Source organism: Conger conger, chromosome 1, assembly GCF_963514075.1.
Source record: "Conger conger chromosome 1, fConCon1.1, whole genome shotgun sequence".
Classification (NCBI taxonomy): domain Eukaryota; kingdom Metazoa; phylum Chordata; class Actinopteri; order Anguilliformes; family Congridae; genus Conger; species Conger conger.
The window spans coordinates 34,296,117-34,315,268 of NC_083760.1; the positions used below are offsets into that span (position 1 = coordinate 34,296,117).

Here is a 19,152-nt window from a genome sequence, read left to right on the forward strand (position 1 = left end):
AAGAATGGCATAACACAACCTGAACAATCTTTTCAGTAGTTAAAATGATCGCTACAGTCCGGCTTACTGACACAAATTACGGATAGACTGCATTTGTAAACTCTGTTTGACGATTAATGAGATATTTTGCAACAATTGATCTTGGCATAATAAGTCATATACCCGTTGTCCAGAAAATCTTGCAGTTCTGTTTAGTAAGCAATATCATTCATGTGAATTAATGATTTAATCGTACGTTATCATTTTTTGATAACGTACAGTCCATACCAAGTCATTCACTGCTGAGAACAGCTAGGTAGCCTGTGCCACGATCTTCCCTGGTTTTATTTTGCTTAAACTTGCCAGTAAAACTTGCTCGTAACTCTCGAAAAACTTGCCAGTATTTCTCAGTTAGAGAATAGCGTATTTAAAGTAGGTATGGAAATACAGGTTAAATGGGGAATTAAAAGTAGCCCAAAATAAATGTCTTGTCAATGTTTTATTGAAATTATCACAGAAGAAAATACAGACAGATTCCTCTTATTTATGAGATTCGTTAGAAAACAGTTTTTTTTTTCAAGCAAAAAGTAACTTAAAATACGATCATATTTTTTACTTGAGAGAAAAAATAAGACCGTGGGGCTCTATCCTCATAGTCTAAGCATATAGTCTAAAGCGCAGCACAGAAGTCCATTTAGGGCTTGTGTTTTAGTCTTGTATAGTTTTTTTTGCAGAGGACTGCTGTTACGACTACATTACTACTACTACTAAAATACTGTTTTATTGCTGCAACTACTATTACTGTTAGTATATCACATGTGCATATGCATATGTGCTTGTGTGTGCCTGTGTGAGTGTGTGTGTGCGTGTGTGTGTTTGTATGTGTACGCGCATGTGTGTGTGTGTATGCGCATTTCGTACCTGACTGGCAGTGCACGGGTGGTCTGCTCAGGGAGTTCTGGGGGGTTGACGAACATCAGTTTGAGCAGCAGCTCCAGGTAGCCGATGTGCCGTGCCAGATGGGTGCTAAGAACCCACGCCCAATTCCAGCTTTCACCCTCCCGGCGCCCACCGAAGTATACCACCACTAGGGGGAGACAAAGCAAGGGAATGTTTTTAATAAGAGACTTTTAAACAGAAGACACTTTCATTGGAGGACACAAAAATGATCTATTTCAAAACAGTAAGCTTTATTTTGTGGTTTAAAAAAATAATTGTAAAAACAATCAATCAAGGAAAACTATTCTTCTGTCAAAATACATAACCATTTAATGTTGGATTAACATAATATTTTGTTTCATTATCTTATTTTTGACTTTTGGATATATTTATGATTAAGCAAACAATCTAACTACATTGAAGTATCTATGCAATACAGCTATTACTTTAATAACTGTAGAGACACTTCATAAGTGTTTAATATTGGATTCAAATATATTAGGCTTAATTTATCTTGAACCTGACTTACATTAAAATAAAACTAAATATAGGATAAATTTACTATTGAAATTAAAACGTATACTATTCACATATTACTTTAATAACCATGGAAACACAACATAAGTGTTCAAATGTTGGATAAATTAAGCATTCCTACTGATTTGCCAATGCACACTGCCACCTAGTGGAGCTACAGCAAAACAGCCACAGATTAGTACTCTAATCTGTCTTCTAAAGAAAAGTTCTAAAGTATGCAGTATGATGATAAAATATAGTCCAAGGAACGTTCGAGGTGGTACGCATGGTGCCACAGGGTTTAACAAACTCAAGTTGAACGTAGAGAGTGGTACGCATGGGGAAACAGGGTTTAACACTGTTGAGTTGAATGTATGGAGTGGTACGCATGGAGCCACAGGGTGTAACACACTGTTGAGTTGAACGTTCGGAGTGGTACGCATGGGGAAACGGGGTTTAACACACTGTTGAGTTGAATGTATGGAGTGGTACGCATGGAGCCACAGGGTTTAACACACTGTTGAGTTGAAGGTAGGGAGTGGTACGCATGGTGCCACAGGGTTTAACACACTGTTGAGTTGAATGTATGGAGTGGTACGCAGGGAGCCACAGGGTTTAACACACTGTTGAGTTGAATATACAGAACAGTACGCATGGGGAAACAGGGTTTAACACTGTTGAGTTGAATGTAGGGAGTGGTACGCATGGTGCCACAGGGTTTAACACACTGTTGAGTTGAATGTATGGAGTGGTACGCATGGAGCCACAGGGTTTAACACTGTTGAGTTGAACGTTCGGAGTGGTACGCATGGGGAAACAGGTTTAATACTGTTGAGTTGAATGTGCGGAGCGGTACGCATGGGGAAACAGGGTTTAACACACTGTTGAGTTGAACGTTCGGAGTGGTACGCATGGAGCCACAGGGTTTAACACTGTTGAGTTGAATGTACGGAGTGGTACGCATGGAGCCACAGGATTTAACACTGTTGAGTTGAATGTAGGGAGTGGTACGCATGGTGCCACAGGGTTTAACACACTCAAGTTGAATGTACGGAGTGGTACGCATGGTGCCACAGGGTTTAACACACTGTTGAGTTGAACGTTCGGAGTGGTGCGCATGGAGCCACAGGGTTTAACACACTGTTGAGTTAAACATTCGGAGTGGTACGCATGGGGAAACAGGGTTTAACACTGTTGAGATGAACGTTCGGAGTGGTATGCATGGGGAAACAGGGTTTTAACACACTGTTGAGTTGAATGTACGGAGTGGTACGCATGGTGCCACTGGGTTTAACACACTGTTGGGTTGAATGTATGGAGTGGTACGCATGGAGCCACAGGGTTTAACACTGTTGAGTTGAACGTTCGGAGTGGTACGCATGGAGCCACAGGGTTTAACACACTGTTGAGTTGAACGTTCGGAGTGGAACGCATGGAGCCACAGGGTTTAACACACTCAAGTTGAACGTATGGAGTGGTACGCATGGGGAAACAGGGTTTAACACAATGTTGAGTTGAACGTTCGGAGTGGGACTCATGGGGAAACAGGGTTTAACACACTGTTGAGTTGAATGGATTGAGTGGTATGTATGGAGCCACAGGGTTTAACACACTGTTGAGTTGAATGGATTGAGTGGTATGTATGGAGCCACAGGGTTTAACACACTGTTGAGTTGAATATACAGAATGGTACGCATGGGGAAACAGGGTTTAACACTGTTGAGTTGAATGTGCGGAGCGGTACGCATGGGGAAACAGGGTTTAACACACCGTTGAGTTTAATGTACGGAGTGGTACGCATGGAGCCACAGGGTTTAACACACTGTTGAGTTGAATGGATGGAGTGGTATGTATGGAGCCACAGGGTTTAACACACTGTTGAGTTGAATATACAGAACGGTACGCATGGGGAAAAAGGGTTTAACACTGTTGAGTTGAATGTGCGGAGCGGTACGCATGGGGAAACAGGGTTTAACACACCGTTGAGTTTAATGTATGGAGTGGTACGCATGGAGCGACAGGGTTTAACACACTGTTGAGTTGAATGTATGGAGTGGTACGCATGGAGCGACAGGGTTTAACACTGTTGAGTTGAACGTTTGGAGTGGTACGCATGGAGCCACAGGGTTTAACACACTGTTGAGTTGAACGTTCGGAGTGGTACGCATGGAGCCACAGGGTTTAACACACTCAAGTTGAACGTATGGAGTGGTACGCATGGGGAAACAGGGTTAAACACAATGTTGAGTTGAACGTTCGGAGTGGTACTCATGGGGAAACAGGGTTTAACACACTGTTGAGTTGAATGTATGGAGTGGTACGTATGGAGCCACAGGGTTTAACACACTGTTGAGTTGAATGGATGGAGAGGTATGTATGGAGCCACAGGGTTTAACACACTGTTGAGTTGAATATACAGAACGGTACGCATGGGGAAACAGGGTTTAACACTGTTGAGTTGAATGTGCGGAGCGGTACGCATGGGGAAACAGGGTTTAACACACCGTTGAGTTTAATGTACGGAGTGGTACGCATGGAGCCACAGGGTTTAACACACTGTTGAGTTGAATGGATGGAGTGGTATGTATGGAGCCACAGGGTTTAACACACTGTTGAGTTGAATATACAGAACGGTACGCATGGGGAAACAGGGTTTAACACTGTTGAGTTGAATGTGCGGAGCGGTACGCATGGGGAAACAGGGTTTAACACACCGTTGAGTTTAATGTACGGAGTGGTACGCATGGAGCCACAGGGTTTAACACACTGTTGAGTTGAATGTATGGAGTGGTACGCATGGAGCCACAGGGTTTAACACTGTTGAGTTGAACGTTTGGAGTGGTACGCATGGAGCCACAGGGTTTAACACACTGTTGAGTTGAACGTTCGGAGTGGTACGCATGGGGAAACAGGGTTTAACACTGTTGAGTTGAATGTAGGGAGTGGTACACATGGTGCCACAGGGTTTAACACACTCAAGTTGAACGTTCGGAGTGGTACGCATGGGGAAACAGGGTTTAATACTGTTGAGTTGAATGAGCGGAGCGGTACGCATGGGGAAACAGGGTTTAACACACTGTTGAGTTGAACGTTCGGAGTGGTACGCATGGAGCCACAGGGTTTAACACTGTTGAGTTGAATGTACGGAGTGGTACGCATGGAGCCACAGGGTTTAACACTGTTGAGTTGTATGTACGGAGTGGTACGCATGGGGAAACAGGGTTTAACACTGTTGAGTTGAATGTAGGGAGTGGTACGCATGGTGCCACAGGGTTTAACACACTCAAGTTGAATGTAGAAAGTGGTACGCATGGAGCCACAGGGTTTAACACACTGTTGAGTTGAATGTATGGAGTGGTACACATGGAGCCACAGGGTTTAACACACTGTTGTGTTGAATGTAGGGAGTGGTACGCATGGTGCCACAGGGTTTAACACACTGTTGAGTTGAACGTTCCGAGTGGTGCGCATGGAGCCACAGGGTTTAACACACTGTTGAGTTAAACGTTCGGAGTGGTACGCATGGGGAAACAGGGTTTAACACTGTTGAGTTGAACGTTCGGAGTGGTATGCATGGGGAAACAGGGTTTTAACACACTGTTGAGTTGAATGTACGGAGTGGTACGCATGGTGCCACTGGGTTTAACACACTGTTGGGTTGAATGGATGGAGTGGTACGCATGGAGCCACAGGGTTTAACACTGTTGAGTTGAACGTTCGGAGTGGTACGCATGGAGCCACAGGGTTTAACACACTATTGAGTTGAACGTTCGGAGTGGTACGCATGGAGCCACAGGGTTTAACACACTCAAGTTGAACGTATGGAGTGGTACGCATGGGGAAACAGGGTTAAACACAATGTTGAGTTGAACGTTCGGAGTGGTACTCATGGGGAAACAGGGTTTAACACACTGTTGAGTTGAATGTATGGAGTGGTACGTATGGAGCCACAGGGTTTAACACACTGTTGAGTTGAATGGATGGAGTGGTATGTATGGAGCCACAGGGTTTAACACACTGTTGAGTTGAAAATACAGAACGGTACGCATGGGGAAACAGGGTTTAACACTGTTGAGTTGAATGTGCGGAGCGGTACGCATGGGGAAACAGGGTTTAACACACCGTTGAGTTTAATGTACGGAGTGGTACGCATGGAGCCACAGGGTTTAACACACTGTTGAGTTGAATGGATGGAGTGGTATGTATGGAGCCACAGGGTTTAACACACTGTTGAGTTGAATATACAGAACGGTACGCATGGGGAAACAGGGTTTAACACTGTTGAGTTGAATGTAAGGAGCGGTACGCATGGGGAAACAGGGTTTAACACACCGTTGAGTTTAATGTACGGAGTGGTACGCATGGAGCCACAGGGTTTAACACACTGTTGAGTTGAATGTATGGAGTGGTACGCATGGAGCCACAGGGTTTAACACTGTTGAGTTGAACGTTTGGAGTGGTACGCATGGAGCCACAGGGTTTAACACACTGTTGAGTTGAACGTTCGGAGTGGTACGCATGGGGAAACAGGGTTTAACACTGTTGAGTTGAATGTAGGGAGTGGTACACATGGTGCCACAGGGTTTAACACACTCAAGTTGAACGTTCGGAGTGGTACGCATGGGGAAACAGGGTTTAACACACTGTTGAGTTGAACGTTCGGAGTGGTGCGCATGGAGCCACAGGGTTTAACACACTGTTGAGTTGAACGTTCAGAGTGGTAAGCATGGAGCCACAGGGTTTAACACACTGTTGAGTTAAAACGTTCGGAGTGGTACGCATGGGGAAACAGGGTTTAACACTGTTGAGTTGAACGTTCGGAGTCGTATGCATGGGGAAACAGGGTTAAACACACTGTTGAGTTGAATGTATGAAGTGGTACGCATGGAGCCACAGGGTTTAACACACTGTTGAGTTGAATGTATGGAGTGGTACGCATGGAGCCACAGGGTTTAACACACTGTTGAGTTGAATGTACGGAGTGGTATGCATGGTGCCACAGGGTTTAACACACTGTTAAGTTGAATATACAGAGCGGTACGCATGGGGAAACAGGGTTTAACACTGTTGAGTTGAATGTAGTGAGTGGTGTGCATGGTGCCACAGGGTTTAACACACTGTTGAGTTGAATGTACGGAGTGGTACGCATGGTGCCACAGGGTTTAACACACTGTTGAGTTGAATGTATGGAGTGGTACGCATGGTGCCACAGGGTTTAACACACTGATGAGTTGAATGTAGGGAGTGGTACGCATGGTGCCACAGGGTTTAACACACTGTTGAGTTGAATGTACGGAGTGGTACGCATGGAGCCACAGGGTTTAACACTGTTGAGTTGAATGTACGGAGTGGTACGCATGGGGAAACAGGGTTTAACACTGTTGAGTTGAATGTAGGGAGTGGTACGCATGGTGCCACAGGGTTTAACACACTCAAGTTGAATGTAGGGAGTGGTACGCATGGAGCCACAGGGTTTAACACACTGTTGAGTTGAATGTATGGAGTGGTACACATGGAGCCACAGGGTTTAACACAATGTTGTGTTGAATGTAGGGAGTGGTACGCATGGTGCCACAGGGTTTAACACACTGTTGAGTTGAACGTTCGGAGTGGTGCGAATGGAGCCACAGGGTTTAACACACTGTTGAGTTGAACGTTCGGAGTGGTATGCATGGGGAAACAGGGTTTTAACACACTGTTGAGTTGAATGTACGGAGTGGTACGCATGGTGCCACAGGGTTTAACACATTGTTGGGTTGAATGTATGGAGTGGTACGCATGGAGCCACAGTGTTTAATACTGTTGAGTTGAACGTTCGGAGTGGTACGCATGGAGCCACAGGGTTTAACACACTGTTGAGTTGAACGTTCGGAGTGGTACGCATGGAGCCACAGGGTTTAACACACTCAAGTTGAACGTACGGAGTGGTACGCATGGGGAAACAGGGTTTAACACTGTTGAGTTGAATGTAGTGAGTGGTGTGCATGGTGCCACAGGGTTTAACACACTGTTGAGTTGAATGTAGGGAGTGGTACGCATGGTGCCACAGGTTTTAACACACTCAAGTTGAACGTTCGGAGTGGTACGCATGGGGAAACAGGGTTTAACACACTGTTGAGTTGAATGTATGGAGTGGTACGCATGGAGCCACAGGGTTTAACACTGTTGAGTTGAACGTTCGGAGTGGTACGCATGGGGAAACAGGGTTTAATACTGTTGAGTTGAATGTGCGGAGCGGTACGCATGGAGAAACAGGGTTTAACACACTGTTGAGTTGAACGTTCGGAGTGGTACGCATGGAGCCACAGGGTTTAACACTGTTGAGTTGAATGTACGGAGTGGTAGGCATGGAGCCACAGGGTTTAACACTGTTGAGTTGAATGTACGGAGTGGTACGCATGGGGAAACAGGGTTTAACACTGTTGAGTTGAATGTAGGGAGTGGTACGCATGGTGCCACAGGGTTTAACACACTGTTGAGTTGAATGTATGGAGTGGTACACATGGAGCCACAGGGTTTAACACACTGTTGTGTTGAATGTAGGGAGTGGTACGCATGGTGCCACAGGGTTTAACACACTGTTGAGTTGAACGTTCCGAGTGGTGCGCATGGAGCCACAGGGTTTAACACACTGTTGAGTTAAACGTTCGGAGTGGTACGCAAGGGGAAACAGGGTTTAACACTGTTGAGTTGAACGTTCGGAGTGGTATGCATGGGGAAACAGGGTTTTAACACACTGTTGAGTTGAATGTACGGAGTGGTACGCATGGAGCCACAGGGTTTAACACACTGTTGAGTTGAATGTATGGAGTGGTACGCATGGAGCCACAGGGTTTAACACTGTTGAGTTGAACGTTTGGAGTGGTACGCATGGAGCCACAGGGTTTAACACACTGTTGAGTTGAACGTTCGGAGTGGTACGCATGGGGAAACAGGGTTTAACACTGTTGAGTTGAATGTAGGGAGTGGTACACATGGTGCCACAGGGTTTAACACACTCAAGTTGAACGTTCGGAGTGGTACGCATGGGGAAACAGGGTTTAACACACTGTTGAGTTGAACGTTCGGAGTGGTGCGCATGGAGCCACAGGGTTTAACACACTGTTGAGTTGAACGTTCAGAGTGGTAAGCATGGAGCCACAGGGTTTAACACACTGTTGAGTTAAAACGTTCGGAGTGGTACGCATGGGGAAACAGGGTTTAACACTGTTGAGTTGAACGTTCGGAGTCGTATGCATGGGGAAACAGGGTTAAACACACTGTTGAGTTGAATGTATGAAGTGGTACGCATGGAGCCACAGGGTTTAACACACTGTTGAGTTGAATGTATGGAGTGGTACGCATGGAGCCACAGGGTTTAACACACTGTTGAGTTGAATGTACGGAGTGGTATGCATGGTGCCACAGGGTTTAACACACTGTTAAGTTGAATATACAGAGCGGTACGCATGGGGAAACAGGGTTTAACACACTCAAGTTGAACGTTCGGAGTGGTACGCATGGGGAAACAGGGTTTAACACACTGTTGAGTTGAATGTATGGAGTGGTACGCATGGAGCCACAGGGTTTAACACTGTTGAGTTGAACGTTCGGAGTGGTACGCATGGGGAAACAGGGTTTAATACTGTTGAGTTGAATGTGCGGAGCGGTACGCATGGGGAAACAGGGTTTAACACACTGTTGAGTTGAACGTTCGGAGTGGTACGCATGGAGCCACAGGGTTTAACACTGTTGAGTTGAATGTACGGAGTGGTAGGCATGGAGCCACAGGGTTTAACACTGTTGAGTTGAATGTACGGAGTGGTACGCATGGGGAAACAGGGTTTAACACTGTTGAGTTGAATGTAGGGAGTGGTACGCATGGTGCCACAGGGTTTAACACACTGTTGAGTTGAATGTATGGAGTGGTACACATGGAGCCACAGGGTTTAACACACTGTTGTGTTGAATGTAGGGAGTGGTACGCATGGTGCCACAGGGTTTAACACACTGTTGAGTTGAACGTTCCGAGTGGTGCGCATGGAGCCACAGGGTTTAACACACTGTTGAGTTAAACGTTCGGAGTGGTACGCAAGGGGAAACAGGGTTTAACACTGTTGAGTTGAACGTTCGGAGTGGTATGCATGGGGAAACAGGGTTTTAACACACTGTTGAGTTGAATGTACGGAGTGGTACGCATGGTGCCACAGGGTTTAACACACTGTTGGGTTGAATGTATGGAGTGGTACGCATGGAGCCACAGGGTTTAACACACTGTTGAGTTGAACGTTCGGAGTGGTACGCATGGAGCCACAGGGTTTAACACACTCAAGTTGAACGTTCGGAGTGGTACTCATGGGGAAACAGGGTTTAACACACTGTTGAGTTGAATGTATGGAGTGGTACGTATGGAGCCACAGGGTTTAACACACTGTTGAGTTGAATGGATGGAGTGGTATGTATGGAGCCACAGGGTTTAACACACAGTTGAGTTGAATATACAGAACGGTACGCATGGGGAAACAGGGTTTAACACTGTTGAGTTGAATGTGCGGAGCGGTACGCATGGGGAAACAGGGTTTAACACACCGTTGAGTTTAATGTACGGAGTGGTACGCATGGAGCCACAGGGTTTAACACACTGTTGAGTTGAATGGATGGAGTGGTATGTATGGAGCCAGAGGGTTTAACACACTGTTGAGTTGAATATACAGAACGGTACGCATGGGGAAACAGGGTTTAACACGGTTGAGTTGAATGTGCGGAGCGGTACGCATGGGGAAACAGGGTTTAACACACCGTTGAGTTTAATGTACGGAGTGGTACGCATGGAGCCACAGGGTTTAACACACTGTTGAGTTGAATGTATGGAGTGGTACGCATGGAGCCACAGGGTTTAACACTGTTGAGTTGAAAGTTTGGAGTGGTACGCATGGAGCCACAGGGTTTAACACACTGTTGAGCTGAACGTTCGGAATGGTAAGCATGGAGCCACAGGGTTTAACACACTGTTGAGTTAAAACGTTCGGAGTGGTACGCATGGGGAAACAGGGTTTAACACTGTTGAGTTGAACGTTCGGAGTCGTATGCATGGGGAAACAGGGTTTAACACACTGTTGAGTTGAATGTATGAAGTGGTACGCATGGAGCCACAGGGTTTAACACACTGTTGAGTTGAATGTATGGAGTGGTACGCATGGAGCCACAGGGTTTAACACACTGTTGAGTTGAATGTATGGAGTGGTATGCATGGTGCCACAGGGTTTAACACACTGATGAGTTGAATGTAGGGAGTGGTACGCATGGTGCCACAGGGTTTAACATACTGTTGAGTTGAATGTACGGAGTGGTACGCATGGAGCCACAGGGTTTAACACTGTTGAGTTGAATGTACGGAGTGGTACGCATGGGGAAACAGGGTTTAACACTGTTGAGTTGAATGTAGGGAGTGGTACGCATGGTGCCACAGGGTTTAACACACTGTTGAGTTGAATGTATGGAGTGGTACGCATGGTGCCACAGGGTTTAACACACTCAAGTTGAACGTTCGGAGTGGTACGCATGGGGAAACAGGGTTTAACACACTGTTGAGTTGAATGTATGAAGTGGTACGCATGGAGCCACAGGGTTTAACACACTGTTGAGTTGAATGTATGGAGTGGTACGCATGGTGCCACAGGGTTTAACACACTCAAGTTGAACGTTCGGAGTGGTACGCATGGGGAAACAGGGTTTAACACACTGTTGAGTTGAATGTATGGAGTGGTACGCATGGGGAAACAGGGTTTAATACTGTTGAGTTGAATGTGCGGAGCGGTACGCATTGGGAAACAGGGTTTAACACACTGTTGAGTTGAACGTTCGGAGTGGTACGCATGGAGCCACAGGGTTTAACACTGTTGAGTTGAATGTACGGAGTGGTACGCATGGGGAAACAGGGTTTAACACTGTTGAGTTGAATGTAGGGAGTGGTACGCATGGTGCCACAGGGTTTAACACACTGTTGAGTTGAATGTATGGAGTGGTACACATGGAGCCACAGGGTTTAACACACTGTTGTGTTGAATGTAGGGAGTGGTACGCATGGTGCCACAGGGTTTAACACACTGTTGAGTTGAACGTTCGGAGTGGTGCGCATGGAGCCACAGGGTTTAACACACTGTTGAGTTAAACGTTCGGAGTGGTACGCATGGGGAAACAGGGTTTAACACTGTTGAGTTGAACGTTCGGAGTGGTATACATGGGGAAACAGGGTTTTAACACACTGTTGAGTTGAATGTACGGAGTGGTACGCATGGTGCCACAGGGTTTAACACACTGTTGGCTTGAATGTATGGAGTGGTACGCATGGAGCCACAGGGTTTAACACACTGTTGAGTTGAACGTTCGGAGTGGTACGCATGGAGCCACAGGGTTTAACACACTCAAGTTGAACGTATGGAGTGGTACGCATGGGGAAACAGGGTTTAACACAATGTTGAGTTGAACGTTCGGAGTGGTACTCATCGGGAAACAGGGTTTAACACACTGTTGAGTTGAATGTATGGAGTGGTACGTATGGAGCCACAGGGTTTAACACACTGTTGAGTTGAATGGATGGAGTGGTATGTATGGAGCCACAGGGTTTAACACACTGTTGAGGTGAATATACAGAACGGTACGCATGGGGAAACAGGGTTTAACACTGTTGAGTTTAATGTACGGAGTAGTACGCATGGAGCCACAGGGTTTAACACACTGTTGAGTTGAATGTATGGAGTGGTACACATGGAGCCACAGGGTTTAACACACTGTTGTGTTGAATGTAGGGAGTGGTACGCATGGTGCCACAGGGTTTAACACACTGTTGAGTTGAACGTTCCGAGTGGTGCGCATGGAGCCACAGGGTTTAACACACTGTTGAGTTAAACGTTCGGAGTGGTACGCAAGGGGAAACAGGGTTTAACACTGTTGAGTTGAACGTTCGGAGTGGTATGCATGGGGAAACAGGGTTTTAACACACTGTTGAGTTGAATGTACGGAGTGGTACGCATGGTGCCACAGGGTTTAACACACTGTTGGGTTGAATGTATGGAGTGGTACGCATGGAGCCACAGGGTTTAACACACTGTTGAGTTGAACGTTCGGAGTGGTACGCATGGAGCCACAGGGTTTAACACACTCAAGTTGAACGTTCGGAGTGGTACTCATGGGGAAACAGGGTTTAACACACTGTTGAGTTGAATGTATGGAGTGGTACGTATGGAGCCACAGGGTTTAACACACTGTTGAGTTGAATGGATGGAGTGGTATGTATGGAGCCACAGGGTTTAACACACAGTTGAGTTGAATATACAGAACGGTACGCATGGGGAAACAGGGTTTAACACTGTTGAGTTGAATGTGCGGAGCGGTACGCATGGGGAAACAGGGTTTAACACACCGTTGAGTTTAATGTACGGAGTGGTACGCATGGAGCCACAGGGTTTAACACACTGTTGAGTTGAATGGATGGAGTGGTATGTATGGAGCCAGAGGGTTTAACACACTGTTGAGTTGAATATACAGAACGGTACGCATGGGGAAACAGGGTTTAACACGGTTGAGTTGAATGTGCGGAGCGGTACGCATGGGGAAACAGGGTTTAACACACCGTTGAGTTTAATGTACGGAGTGGTACGCATGGAGCCACAGGGTTTAACACACTGTTGAGTTGAATGTATGGAGTGGTACGCATGGAGCCACAGGGTTTAACACTGTTGAGTTGAACGTTTGGAGTGGTACGCATGGAGCCACAGGGTTTAACACACTGTTGAGTTGAACGTTCGGAGTGGTAAGCATGGAGCCACAGGGTTTAACACACTGTTGAGTTAAAACGTTCGGAGTGGTACGCATGGGGAAACAGGGTTTAACACTGTTGAGTTGAACGTTCGGAGTCGTATGCATGGGGAAACAGGGTTTAACACACTGTTGAGTTGAATGTATGAAGTGGTACGCATGGAGCCACAGGGTTTAACACACTGTTGAGTTGAATGTATGGAGTGGTACGCATGGAGCCACAGGGTTTAACACACTGTTGAGTTGAATGTATGGAGTGGTATGCATGGTGCCACAGGGTTTAACACACTGATGAGTTGAATGTAGGGAGTGGTACGCATGGTGCCACAGGGTTTAACATACTGTTGAGTTGAATGTACGGAGTGGTACGCATGGAGCCACAGGGTTTAACACTGTTGAGTTGAATGTACGGAGTGGTACGCATGGGGAAACAGGGTTTAACACTGTTGAGTTGAATGTAGGGAGTGGTACGCATGGAGCCACAGGGTTTAACACACTGTTGAGTTGAATGGATGGAGTGGTATGTGTGGAGCCACAGGGTTTAACACACTGTTGAGGTGAATATACAGAACGGTACGCATGGGGAAACAGGGTTTAACACTGTTGAGTTGAATGTGCGGAGTGGTACGCATGGAGCCACAGGGTTTAACACTGTTGAGTTGAATGTACGGAGTGGTACGCATGGGGAAACAGGGTTTAACACTGTTGAGTTGAATGTAGGGAGTGGTACGCATGGTGCCACAGGGTTTAACATACTGTTGAGTTGAATGTACGGAGTGGTACGCATGGAGCCACAGGGTTTAACACTGTTGAGTTGAATGTACGGAGTGGTACGCATGGGGAAACAGGGTTTAACACTGTTGAGTTGAATGTAGGGAGTGGTACGCATGGTGCCACAGGGTTTAACACACTGTTGAGTTGAATGTATGGAGTGGTACGCATGGTGCCACAGGGTTTAACACACTCAAGTTGAACGTTCGGAGTGGTACGCATGGGGAAACAGGGTTTAACACACTGTTGAGTTGAATGTATGAAGTGGTACGCATGGAGCCACAGGGTTTAACACACTGTTGAGTTGAATGTACGGAGTGGTACGCATGGGGAAACAGGGTTTAATACTGTTGAGTTGAATGTGCGGAGCGGTACGCATTGGGAAACAGGGTTTAACACACTGTTGAGTTGAACGTTCGGAGTGGTACGCATGGAGCCACAGGGTTTAACACTGTTGAGTTGAATGTACGGAGTGGTACGCATGGGGAAACAGGGTTTAACACTGTTGAGTTGAATGTAGGGAGTGGTACGCATGGTGCCACAGGGTTTAACACACTGTTGAGTTGAATGTATGGAGTGGTACACATGGAGCCACAGGGTTTAACACACTGTTGTGTTGAATGTAGGGAGTGGTACGCATGGTGCCACAGGGTTTAACACACTGTTGAGTTGAACGTTCGGAGTGGTGCGCATGGAGCCACAGGGTTTAACACACTGTTGAGTTAAACGTTCGGAGTGGTACGCATGGGGAAACAGGGTTTAACACTGTTGAGTTGAACGTTCGGAGTGGTATACATGGGGAAACAGGGTTTTAACACACTGTTGAGTTGAATGTACGGAGTGGTACGCATGGTGCCACAGGGTTTAACACACTGTTGGGTTGAATGTATGGAGTGGTACGCATGGAGCCACAGGGTTTAACACACTGTTGAGTTGAACGTTCGGAGTGGTACGCATGGAGCCACAGGGTTTAACACACTCAAGTTGAACGTATGGAGTTGTACGCATGGGGAAACAGGGTTTAACACAATGTTGAGTTGAACGTTCGGAGTGGTACTCATGGGGAAACAGGGTTTAACACACTGTTGAGTTGAATGTATGGAGTGGTACGTATGGAGCCACAGGGTTTAACACACTGTTGAGTTGAATGGATGGAGTGGTATGTATGGAGCCACAGGGTTTAACACACTGTTGAGGTGAATATACAGAACGGTACGCATGGGGAAACAGGGTTTAACACTGTTGAGTTTAATGTACGGAGTAGTACGCATGGAGCCACAGGGTTTAACACACTGTTGAGTTGAATGTATGGAGTGGTACGCATGGAGCCACAGGGTTTAACACTGTTGAGTTGAACGTTTGGAGTGGTACGCATGGAGCCACAGGGTTTAACACACTGTTGAGTTGAACGTTCGGAGTGGTAAGCATGGAGCCACAGGGTTTAACACACTGTTGAGTTAAAACGTTCGGAGTGGTACGCATGGGGAAACAGGGTTTAACACTGTTGAGTTGAACGTTCGGAGTCGTATGCATGGGGAAACAGGGTTTAACACACTGTTGAGTTGAATGTATGAAGTGGTACGCATGGAGCCACAGGGTTTAACACACCGTTGAGTTGAACGTTCGGAGTGGTACGCATGGAGCCAATGGGTTTAACACACTCAAGTTGAACGTACGGAGTGGTACGCATGGGGAAACAGGGTTTAACACTGTTGAGTTGAATGTATGGAGTGGTACGCATGGAGCCACAGGGTTTAACACACTGTTGAGTTGAACGTTCGGAGTGGTACTCATGGGGAAACAGGGTTTAACACATTGTTGAGTTGAATGTATGGAGTGGTACGCATGGAGCCACAGGGTTTAACACACTGTTGAGTTGAATGGATGGAGTGGTATGTATGGAGCCACAGGGTTTAACACACTGTTGAGTTGCATATACAGAACGGTACGCATGGGGAAACAGGGTTTAACACTGTTGAGTTGAATGTGCGGAGCGGTACGCATGGGGAAACAGGGTTTAACACACCGTTGAGTTTAATGTACGGAGTGGTACGCATGGAGCCACAGGGTTTAACACACTCAAGTTGAACGTATGGAGTGGTACGCATGGGGAAACAGGGTTTAACACAATGTTGAGTTGAACGTTCGGAGTGGTACTCATGGGGAAACAGGGTTTAACACACTGTTGAGTTGAATGTATGGAGTGGTACGTATGGAGCCACAGGGTTTAACACACTGTTGAGTTGAATGGATGGAGTGGTATGTATGGAGCCACAGGGTTTAACACACTGTTGAGGTGAATATACAGAACGGTACGCATGGGGAAACAGGGTTTAACACTGTTGAGTTTAATGTACGGAGTAGTACGCATGGAGCCACAGGGTTTAACACACTGTTGAGTTGAATGTATGGAGTGGTACACATGGAGCCACAGGGTTTAACACACTGTTGTGTTGAATGTAGGGAGTGGTACGCATGGTGCCACAGGGTTTAACACACTGTTGAGTTGAACGTTCCGAGTGGTGCGCATGGAGCCACAGGGTTTAACACACTGTTGAGTTAAACGTTCGGAGTGGTACGCAAGGGGAAACAGGGTTTAACACTGTTGAGTTGAACGTTCGGAGTGGTATGCATGGGGAAACAGGGTTTTAACACACTGTTGAGTTGAATGTACGGAGTGGTACGCATGGTGCCACAGGGTTTAACACACTGTTGGGTTGAATGTATGGAGTGGTACGCATGGAGCCACAGGGTTTAACACACTGTTGAGTTGAACGTTCGGAGTGGTACGCATGGAGCCACAGGGTTTAACATACTGTTGAGTTGAATGTACGGAGTGGTACGCATGGAGCCACAGGGTTTAACACTGTTGAGTTGAATGTACGGAGTGGTACGCATGGGGAAACAGGGTTTAACACTGTTGAGTTGAATGTAGGGAGTGGTACGCATGGTGCCACAGGGTTTAACACACTGTTGAGTTGAATGTATGGAGTGGTACGCATGGTGCCACAGGGTTTAACACACTCAAGTTGAACGTTCGGAGTGGTACGCATGGGGAAACAGGGTTTAACACACTGTTGAGTTGAATGTATGAAGTGGTACGCATGGAGCCACAGGGTTTAACACACTGTTGAGTTGAATGTACGGAGTGGTACGCATGGGGAAACAGGGTTTAATACTGTTGAGTTGAATGTGCGGAGCGGTACGCATTGGGAAACAGGGTTTAACACACTGTTGAGTTGAACGTTCGGAGTGGTACGCATGGAGCCACAGGGTTTAACACTGTTGAGTTGAATGTACGGAGTGGTACGCATGGGGAAACAGGGTTTAACACTGTTGAGTTGAATGTAGGGAGTGGTACGCATGGTGCCACAGGGTTTAACACACTGTTGAGTTGAATGTATGGAGTGGTACACATGGAGCCACAGGGTTTAACACACTGTTGTGTTGAATGTAGGGAGTGGTACGCATGGTGCCACAGGGTTTAACACACTGTTGAGTTGAACGTTCGGAGTGGTGCGCATGGAGCCACAGGGTTTAACACACTGTTGAGTTAAACGTTCGGAGTGGTACGCATGGGGAAACAGGGTTTAACACTGTTGAGTTGAACGTTCGGAGTGGTATACATGGGGAAACAGGGTTTTAACACACTGTTGAGTTGAATGTACGGAGTGGTACGCATGGTGCCACAGGGTTTAACACACTGTTGGGTTGAATGTATGGAGTGGTACGCATGGAGCCACAGGGTTTAACACACTGTTGAGTTGAACGTTCGGAGTGGTACGCATGGAGCCACAGGGTTTAACACACTCAAGTTGAACGTATGGAGTTGTACGCATGGGGAAACAGGGTTTAACACAATGTTGAGTTGAACGTTCGGAGTGGTACTCATGGGGAAACAGGGTTTAACACACTGTTGAGTTGAATGTATGGAGTGGTACGTATGGAGCCACAGGGTTTAACACACTGTTGAGTTGAATGGATGGAGTGGTATGTATGGAGCCACAGGGTTTAACACACTGTTGAGGTGAATATACAGAACGGTACGCATGGGGAAACAGGGTTTAACACTGTTGAGTTTAATGTACGGAGTAGTACGCATGGAGCCACAGGGTTTAACACACTGTTGAGTTGAATGTATGGAGTGGTACGCATGGAGCCACAGGGTTTAACACTGTTGAGTTGAACGTTTGGAGTGGTACGCATGGAGCCACAGGGTTTAACACACTGTTGAGTTGAACGTTCGGAGTGGTAAGCATGGAGCCACAGGGTTTAACACACTGTTGAGTTAAAACGTTCGGAGTGGTACGCATGGGGAAACAGGGTTTAACACTGTTGAGTTGAACGTTCGGAGTCGTATGCATGGGGAAACAGGGTTTAACACACTGTTGAGTTGAATGTATGAAGTGGTACGCATGGAGCCACAGGGTTTAACACACCGTTGAGTTGAACGTTCGGAGTGGTACGCATGGAGCCAATGGGTTTAACACACTCAAGTTGAACGTACGGAGTGGTACGCATGGGGAAACAGGGTTTAACACTGTTGAGTTGAATGTATGAAGTGGTACGCATGGAGCCACAGGGTTTAACACACTGTTGAGTTGAATGTACGGAGTGGTACGCATGGGGAAACAGGGTTTAATACTGTTGAGTTGAATGTGCGGAGCGGTACGCATTGGGAAACAGGGTTTAACACACTGTTGAGTTGAACGTTCGGAGTGGTACGCATGGAGCCACAGGGTTTAACACTGTTGAGTTGAATGTACGGAGTGGTACGCATGGGGAAACAGGGTTTAACACTGTTGAGTTGAATGTAGGGAGTGGTACGCATGGTGCCACAGGGTTTAACACACTGTTGAGTTGAATGTATGGAGTGGTACACATGGAGCCACAGGGTTTAACACACTGTTGTGTTGAATGTAGGGAGTGGTACGCATGGTGCCACAGGGTTTAACACACTGTTGAGTTGAACGTTCGGAGTGGTGCGCATGGAGCCACAGGGTTTAACACACTGTTGAGTTAAACGTTCGGAGTGGTACGCATGGGGAAACAGGGTTTAACACTGTTGAGTTGAACGTTCGGAGTGGTATACATGGGGAAACAGGGTTTTAACACACTGTTGAGTTGAATGTACGGAGTGGTACGCATGGT

The 19,152-nt window shown here is 46.6% G+C and overlaps 1 protein-coding gene across 2 annotated transcripts in view; it reads right to left on the reverse strand.

Moving 5' to 3' along the window:
* LOC133121203 (kinase D-interacting substrate of 220 kDa B-like) overlaps positions 1-19,152 on the reverse strand; it is an 85,722-nt gene that overhangs the window by 35,117 nt on the left and 31,453 nt on the right. For both annotated transcript variants that reach the window (XM_061230503.1, XM_061230438.1), the window contains exon 15: positions 901-1,066. In XM_061230503.1, the coding sequence (XP_061086487.1) occupies positions 901-1,066 (166 nt within the window). The remainder of the gene's footprint in view (positions 1-900; positions 1,067-19,152) is intronic.